The 9,660-nt window shown below is 41.1% G+C and overlaps 1 protein-coding gene across 1 annotated transcript in view; it reads left to right on the forward strand.

Annotated features, from left to right (window-relative positions):
* Positions 1-9,660, forward strand: part of akt3a (v-akt murine thymoma viral oncogene homolog 3a) — a gene marked incomplete at both ends in the record, with an annotated part of 77,524 nt that extends 67,864 nt beyond the window's left edge. Inside the window, one exon of the mRNA XM_083774452.1 lies at positions 9,575-9,660. Coding sequence (XP_083630578.1) covers positions 9,575-9,660 — 86 coding nt within the window. The remainder of the gene's footprint in view (positions 1-9,574) is intronic.

Genomic DNA, 9,660 nt, shown 5'->3' on the forward strand with positions numbered 1-9,660 from the left:
GGCCTAAAGTGGGTACCAGCTGGGGGAATTATATGTGACCCATGTAGGCCACACTTGTCTCCGCCCTCATTGTCTCACTTTTTATTATTCAGCTTACTGTGGAGACAGATGCTGGAACGTTTTACTTTGAAATGTTTTGTAGTTTCTGAGTTATTTAACTTAAACGCCCAATGCATTCTCTATGGCAATAGCACAAACTTTGGCATGCTACTAGTCCTACATACGTAAACCTACCAACCCCATTCTAGCCTACTTAGGTTCATCTTACGGTGGACATGTTTGCCTGAAAAGGAAATTTTGAAAGGTGTCATGGTTTTAGAAATATAGTGCTTTCAAATTTACAATGGGGCTCAATGGCAGACATTGGCACGTCAAAAATCACTTTCACCTAGAAACTCCATTCACACTTTATTATTCAGCTTACTGTGGAGACACTTGCTGGAACTTATTTACTTTGAAATGTTTTATAGTTTCTGAGTTATTTAACTTAAACGCCCAATACATTCTCAATGGCAATAGCACAAACTTTGGCATGCTACTAGTCCTACATACTTACACTTAGCAACCCCATTCTAGCCTACTTAGGTTCATCTTACGGTGGACATGTTTGCCCGAAAAGGAATCTTTTAAATGTTTCATAGTTTTAGAAATATAGTGCTTTCAAATTTACAAAGGGGCTCAAATGGCAAAAATTATGAAAAACGGCGTGCTATAGTATGCCGTATTATGGTCCAAAATGATGAAAAACGAGGATAAAAAAAAAATCTTCTTTCATTTTTTTCAAATTCTCAAAAATGATGAAAAACGGCGTGCTATAGTATGCCGTACGATATGGGCTATAGCCCATGGTCCAAAATGATGAAAAACGAGGATTAAAAAAAAAAAAAAAAACGATGGGCTATAACCCATCGTTTTTTTCATTTTTTTCGAATCCTCAAAAATGATGAAAAACGGCGTGCTATAGTATGCCGTACGATATGGGCTATAGCCCATGGTCCAAAATGATGAAAAACGAGGATTTAAAAAAAATCTAAAAACGATGGGCTATAACCCATCGTTTATTTCATTTTTTCAAATCCTCAAAAATGATGAAAAACGGCGTGCTATAGTATGCCGTACGATATATGCTATAGCCCATGGTCCAAAATGATGAAAAACGAGGATATATTTTTTTTCAAAAATTCAAAAAAACAATGGGCTATAACCCATCGTTTTTTTCATTTTTTTTCAAATCCTCAAAAATGATGAAAAACGGCGTGCTACAGTATAGTATGCCGTACGATGAGAGCATTCCTCTCATCCTCCAAACTTTGGCATGCTACTAGTCCTACATATTTACACCTAGCAACCCCATTCTAGACTACTTAGGTTCATCTTACGGTGGACATGTTTGCCTGAAAAGGAATCTTTGACATGTTTCATAGTTTTAGAAATATAGTGCTAGAAACTACAACAAACACGATGGCAGCTAGCGCCACCCGCGCGGGCGGAACCTCACCTTCTAATATAAACACAAACCCCATTCTGCCAGCTGCCTCGCTAGCCTAGTGGACTACTACGCCAACTTGCAATATATGCTTTGCTGGTTCGCGCCCCACTGCCGACACTGTTTTTACAACCACAGACTTTTTAATAGTTTTTGGATTAAGGTTGCATTAAAAAAACTGGATTAAGGTTGGTGAAGGATGCGTTGCTCCCCTGCTTGCGGTTATGTTTAGGTTAGAGTTAGAGCTGTATACAGTTTGCTGGGGCACTGTCTAGTGAGCAAATCCAGTGAGCATATTTAAGATCTCTTCAAAATAGTACCCTCTAGAGCAGGGGTAGGCAACCTTTTTGACATGATATTTTTCCTTGATACTCAGAGTGCCATAGTAATAAATTCCCTTAGTCAATAGTACATTTCCACGGTTTCCACATATTTATTGTCCAATTTGTGTTGCTACATGTCATGCATATTTCCACATTAGAACAGTTATAAACTCAGTGCAATATGTCCACATTAGAACAGTTATAAACTCATAGTTTCACATCATGACAGAACAGACTCTTTTTGTTTTAAATAAAATAAAATGAAACAAAACTCAGTGCAATATTTTCAGAACAGTCTCTTGCTCTCCTTTTTAACTAAAATAAAATAAACATGAGTCATAGATCAGTGCAATATTTTCAGAACAGTCTCTTTCTCTCCTTTAACTAAAATAAAATAAACATGAGTCATAGATCAGTGCAATATTTTCAGAACAGTCTCTTGCTCTCCTTTTTAACTAAAATAAAATAAACATGAGTCATAGATCAGTGCAATATTTTCAGAACAGTCTCTTTCTCTCCTTTAACTAAAATAAAATAAACATGAGTCATAGATCAGTGCAATATTTTCAGAAGTCTCTTGCTCTCCTTTTTAACTAAAATAAGTAACAGGAACTGTCATAGATCAGTGCAATATTTCCAGGGTCGTCCACTCACAGTTGACAGTCTTTGTATTGAGTTTGTGCTTAAAATGTACTGTAAATTCTACAAACTGTTAATAAAGATTTCAATCAATCAATCAAAAAGGAGTCTCTCTCTCTCTCTCTCTCTTTAACTAAAATAAATAAAAAAACAGGACAGTGCAATATCTTGTTATAAAAAAAAGAGGCCATGTTGCAGCCTACAGAAAATAAAGAATGCCTACCAGTCAGTCAGTGTGATCCCTGGCCCTGTTTTCCTTTGCTAAGCTCCGTTATCTGGGGGTTATAATTGGTCACTTTCAGTTGCACACATGCTTCAGAGTGGTCAACAGTCAAACGACTGCGGGAGGGGCTGAGTACGTCCTTCATGTGTGAGAAGATTTGCTGACAACAGACTGATAACAGAGCCAATGCAACGTTCTTGAGGCAGCAGAATTTGTCTGGTACGGATATATACGGATATACGTGTAGATGCAGGCTGAATGATTTTTCACTGCAGTAGTTTCCAACTCTTTGCGTAGCTCTGCAAACTTAGTCACCCATAGTGCTGAACTTTTTAGTTCAATCAGCTGCATTTCCAAATCCTGTGTGCCCAGCCAGTCTATCAGAGATGAATCAAACTCGTGTCCATCAAAGCTGTCAGGCTTGATCAAAAAAGAGAACATGTCGCCATATTTCCTAAAGTCCACAAATCGTCTCAAGAACTCAGATTCCAGGTCACCGATGTATTTGCCGATCCCAGTGGTGTCGATGCGGTGCTCAGCCTCGGCCTCCGCTGACAGCTTCAGTACGAGCTCCCCTACGTGCTTGAAATAGCGGAAAACGGAGGTCGCAATGTCTTTTTTAAAGACTGGCAGCTTGCCGACAAAAGTAGCCCACGTTTCATACATGTCCAAAACCGTTTGACCCGCACCTTGTAACTGGAGATTGAGCTCGTTCAGATGCCCAGTGATATCAGCAAGAAACATGAGTTTCATCACCCACTTCTCATCCTCCAGTTCTGGGTAGTTTTGGCCCTTTTCCACAAGGAAGGCTTTTACAGCGTCAAAACAGCCTACAAATCTCTCCAACACTTTCCCACAGCTGAGCCACCTAACTGCGCAATGGAGAGGGATATCTTTGTATGTGCTGTCCATTTCCTCGAGTAGGGACTGGAACTGGCGTGTGTGAGAGCAGATCGCTTAACTATGAAGTTAACAATTTTGGTCACCGTTTCCATAACCTTATTAAGATCTGAATTTGACATTTTTGCACAGAGGTTTTCTTGGTGTATTATGCAGTGTAGTTTCATGACGGGGTGGCCGACTGCATCCTCAATCAATTTGACAGCTCCTATGTTTTTCCCAGTCATGGCAGCAGCGCCGTCTGTTGTCACTGCAAATATCTTCTTGATATCAACCCCTCGTTCCTTAAAATGGTCAATAAACACCTTTGCTACGTACATCGGCACCTTTTGTTGTGTCGGGCATTGGTTTTAAGCAGCAAAGTTCTTCTCTTACAGTCGAATCACAGTATTTTGCCATTACTGCCAAACGTGGCATGTCATTTATATCCACGCTCTCATCAAGTGCAACACTAAATACAGAGGCATCTTTCAACCCAGCAGTTTGCTGTGAATTAACATTTTCTGCCATCTCTTCTATGCGTCGCTGGACTGTTCTGGCAGACGTGGGGATTTCTTTTATTCTGGACTTGATTGTCTCTTTATTTGGCAAGCCATCAAACAAAGCATCTGCACTTAACTGGAACGCCTCTTTGATGTATTCACCGTCGGTGAATGGCTTACCACGTTTTGCGATGCAGTGGGCAATTTGATAACTTGCTTCAGTGCCATGGTGTTTAGCAGTGGAAAAAGCTTTCAGTGTGTTGGTTTGCTTGTGGTAAGCGGACAACGCTCTTTTTATTGCCTCCGTCTTGTCTGCCGTATCTTTGAAAGATTTTTCGTGTCTAGTTTCAAAGTGACGCTTAACGCTTGACGTCCGACACACAACATTCTCAAGACATAAAACGCAGACAGCGCGATCTTGCTGCTGAACAAATCCATATTCATCTCTCCATGTGGGCTGGAATGCTCGGGAATCTAATTTGGCCTTTTTAGCCATCTTTGTAATGTTGTCTCACACGGAGCCACAACAACATGCAGTCGCACATGCATCACACACCGGCGTCCTGCGAATATGACGTAATGTTAACAGCCCCGCTCCGTGAGTTGAAAACAGCCAATCTACAAGCTCACAATGCGTCGCATATAGGTGAGCAGCACCTAGGTATAAAACTCAGCATGAATACTGCAGAAGGTATAATTTATTTTACAACATGCACATGCAGGGGACTTGCAATTAATTTAATATTGAAAAAAAAAAAAAAAAAAGATTCTCCCAGAATCTGGCAGCGTGCCAACCGATACCACCCCGCGTGCCATCATTGGCACGCGTGCCTAAGGTTGCCGACCCCTGCTCTAGAGTATTGAAAAAAAGTTTCATTTGCACATTAAAACTACAAATTAAGCATTTAAATGATGCTATCAGACACACATTATGTTTCTGTGTAAAAATAAGTAATTAAATAATTATAATAATAATAATAATAATAATAAAGTTATCTAAATGGATAAATGCTATTCACTGGAGTGCATGGACTTTTGTCCCAACAGTTGCCTCGCGGAGCCGTCTTTTGTCCAGTGTCCACTTTATAAAGTCCATGCACTCCAGTGAATAGCATTTATCCATTTAGATAACTTGTTTATGTTATTTAATTAACGAATTAAATAACATCGAGTATGTATAGCCTGGGCCTTAGAAAGCCAGCAAGAAAGTTTTTCTCGCATCCATGTTTTTCATGTCAGACAAGACAGGTGGAAAATAGCAGATCTACAAGCTCGGTGGCGCGCTACGAGCTTGTAGGTCTGCTATTTTTGAAAAGTCGTGAAAATGTGACACAAATCTTTGAATATATATTTCAGAGCGAACATTTTTAACTAAAATATTGGCTTCTGGGGGGTCCCTGGAACTACATATTTTGAGATGGGGGGTCCGTGGCCCAATAGAGATAATTCTGGGGGTCCTTGACATGAAAAAGGTTGAGCACCACTGACATAGAAACATGGGTTTTTCAGAACTTCTTTTGGATTTAGAAGCCTTTTTTTTATCGACCTCAGTCCAAAATGGGTTAAAAATGTTATTAGTGAATTTTAAAGCTTGATTTGAGAAGTTGATTTGAGAAGTATCACCAAAATAGTCCTTATGAACAAACATCCCTTACAGTTACTGAACCTAACAAATATTGGCCAACCTTGATAACATTTTTCAGGCAAGTTTGGACAAAATGTAAACAAATGTGGTGTCTAAAAAATAAAGCCATACCATGAAAATAGTTTATGTTTAAATAATGTATTATTACAAGGGGATCTACAAGCTCATAGCGCGCCACCGAGTGGCACGCTACGAGCTTGTAAGTCTGCTATTTTCTTTAAATCGTGAAAATATTTATTTCAGAAAACTGGAGGATTTAGAATATCTTTTTAAAAGGTTGAGGTCAGGCCTAAATGGGTTTGCAGGTGAGTTTTAGAAAGCCAGCAAGAATTGTTTTGTCGCATCCATGTTTTTCATGTCAGGCAGACAGGTGGCGAGGGTGGAGTGGGCGGTAGCAGTGATGGTTCTGCAGCTGAGTGTGTGAAACTTCCCAAGTTATATATGCACACATGCAATAATGAAATGTACTGTTCATTTTTGGTGGGTGGTGGCGTAATCTATTTATGTGTGCCTGTTGTTTGTTCTTGCCTTTGTCTGAATGCGAAAGTGAGATATTGCCTCTTGCCGTGGACCACAGGGGGGAAACTAACGCGCACAGTGCTGCCGTTTGGTTCATGGAAGCACCTCTGTAGTCCCCCGGCCACATGCATGCGCCTACCAGCAAGACCACTGAAATGAAGACTTCACAAAGTTCCTCACTGAATAATGCATGAGCGGTACCGATCATGTGTTTCTTGGGGCGTCGATGTAAGCTTTCATTGGTTCCTCGCGGGTCTCACCTTTAGTTAGATACTGTACAAGAGATCGGCACGTTGTCTTTTGGAGCAAGACGTTTGTCCGTGTTTAGTCTTCTGTCTTGAAAGGTCAGAAAGTTGTGTTTTGGTTTCCTTTTGTTAGTTAAGAGTATGTTTTTATTATGTTCTGTGATCTGGAAACTATGGTCCCCACCCTGAGGTATTGTACACTGCAATGCATTTTATCTTGAATAAATCCTACAGCCGTAGGATTTTAACCATGTGTGGCCTGACTGAATTGGGAACTGGGTAGGAGGGAGCCATCAGAAGTACTGACAACAGGCAGCTTTATATAGAGGAGCCAATCACCAGCAAGGTCCACCTGGTAGTTAGCCACTCACATTCATGCACCACTCAGTCTACTCACACAAGCTGGCAGCCACTCACACAATCACTACTCATCCCACATTCAGCCCCAGCTGGTCCTCTATCAGTCACTCCTCACTCATTCACACAATCACTACTCATCCCACATTCAGCCCCAGCTGGTCCTCTATCAGTCACTCCTCACTCATTCACACAATCACTACTCATCCCACATTCAGCCCCAGCTGGTCCTCTATCAGTCACTCCTCACTCATTCACACAATCACTACTCATCCCACATTCAGCCCCAGCTGGTCCTCTATCAGTCACTCCTCACTCATTCACACAAACACTACTCATCCCACATTCACCACAGCTGGTCCTCTATCAGTCACTCCTCACTCATTCACACAATCACTACTCATCCCACATTCAGCCCCAGCTGGTCCTCTATCAGTCACTCCTCACTCATTCACACAATCACTACTCATCCCACATTCACCCCCAGCTGGTCCTCTATCAGTCACTCCTCACTCATTCACACAATCACTACTCATCCCACATTCAGCCCCAGCTGGGCCTCTATCAGTCACTCCTCACTCATTCACACAAACACTGAGGGGAAAAGACAGAGCAACACAGGAATATACACATTATGACCCACACTCACAGGGCCATAACAGTTCTCAAAAAAGTGCCCTTCCGGGCACAGGTCTCCACCAGGTTATCCACAGATCCGTGCAGTTAGAGGTAAAAACACTTTTCGGCCAGTTATAGCGCCACCTTGAGGCTGAGTTGAAATTGTTCATGTGGCATTTCGTCCTCGGCCTAGTGGGAATGTGGGTGCACAATTTCACGGAAATCACGCGATGTGTTCATGATTTGCAGCATTTTGTTTGAAACTGAGCACTCCTGTGAACTTTGGAAGCCAATCTTAACCAATCAGGATGGAGTCTGATAAATCTGAAAGAGCCGTTTCGTTGAATGGCTCTAGAGAGACTGTGTACCAATTTGCGTGATGTTTGGACAAAATCTGTAGGTGTACTGTGCAAAAACTTGTTTTGCACAAAGCGGCCTCCTGGTGGCGCTATAACAGGCCGTTCTGGAAAGTTTGGGGCAGAGGTTCATGGTTGGCATCCAGGGAGTGTGTGTGCAAAATATGGCATCGAAAAACTTGTTTTGCACAAAGCGGCCTCCTGGTGGCGCTATAACAGGCCGTTCTGGAAAGTTTGGGGCAGAGGTTCATGGTTGGCATCCAGGGAGTGTGTGTGCAAAATATGGCATCGACCGGGTTAACGGTGGCCGAGATTAGCTGTTCACGGACACACGGACGGACACGCGGACGGACGGAGTGCAAAACATACTCTCCCCACATGCCTTCGGCCTGGTGGAGACAATAATGTTTTCTTTCCTTGTAGGCATACAGTATCTTTGTCACCAGTTCCTGCTAATTAGCAGTGTTGTTCCAAGTTACTTTTAAAAAGTAATTAGTTATAGTTATAAGTTACTAGTCTGAAAAAGTAACTAATTACTTTACTAGTTACTAAATTATGAAAGTAACTAGTTACTAGTTACTTTATAAAAAAATAAAGGTTTTAAAAATATATAAGATTTTCCAATTCAGACACATTGTTTTCAAGGAAAAAATATGTCACTGGTCCAGTTGTGGTGTGTTTTAAGCTCTACTCTTAACACTTGTGCCAACAGTACAATATCCAAAATCACAGACAATATCCAGTCTAATGATATCGAATCGATATAATACTGATGCACTGCCCATGCACGCTTATTTTGGATTACATTACGCAACGTCGGTAACTATAAATCACCCATTGAAAACACGGTAACTATAATGGCGTTACTGCATGGGAAAATGTAAAGAGTTACATTACAAGTTACAGCAAAAAGTAGTTTCGTTATGTAAAGTAACTTAATGCAAGGGCGTTAGTTCCAACACTGACTAATTAGTAACCGGTCTGCTTCCATGTATTAAAAGTGCATTGATTGTACAATGTGCTGTGCGCATAATTGACCTAGGCTATATTTATATCTATGTTTAAGCTGTGGACAAATTTGACATGTCTGTTCCATCTGTTCTCATTAGTAGTGTTATGGACAATTATTGTGCCCCCTTGTGACTCGTCACGGCCGATCAGAAGGGTGTATTTGCCCTAGATGGTCTGTTATCTTCCGGTGCCGTTGTATAAAACCAGAGAAAGCAGTTGTCAAAACTGGGAAAGCATCTGTGCATCACTTTGTGTGCTATCTGCTATTATTGAACCTTTTTGAAAAAAGTGTTTAAAAAATGTTAAAGAATTTAGAATTACGAAAAGGTTTGAGAACAACTGGTTTAGAAGGCATTTGTAGAATCGGCCTCATGGGGCCCTATCTTGGGCGTCCCTAAACTTCTTTGCCATATTTTACTATCTTGAAAAAATAATTCAAATAGTTTCAACTAGCCGATCTATTTGAACCACTAAAATGTTTAGGTATTAGGGGTAAGGGGTGACATAGCGTTATGTCTTAGATGGGTTAACCCCTAACTAAGCATTATGTTATACTTTAGCTATTGAAAAATAGCAGATCTACAAGCTCATAGCGCGCCACCGAGTGGCGCGCTACGAGCCTGTAGGTCTGCTATTTTTGAAAAATCGTAAAAATGCAGCACAAATCTTTGAATATATATTCTTTCAGAGCGAACGTTTTTTTTTTTTTTTTACGTCAGGCCTAAGGAACTGATTACCTCTGCCCTTTCTCCTCGTCTCCACTCCCCTAGTTGATGAAGATGGGATGGAATGCCTGGACAACGAGAGAAGACCTCACTTTCCGCAGTTCTCCTACTCGGCCAGCGGGCGGGAATGA

This window comes from Protomyctophum parallelum (genome assembly GCF_964188405.1).
Source record: "Protomyctophum parallelum genome assembly, chromosome: 10".
Lineage (NCBI taxonomy): Eukaryota > Metazoa > Chordata > Actinopteri > Myctophiformes > Myctophidae > Protomyctophum > Protomyctophum parallelum.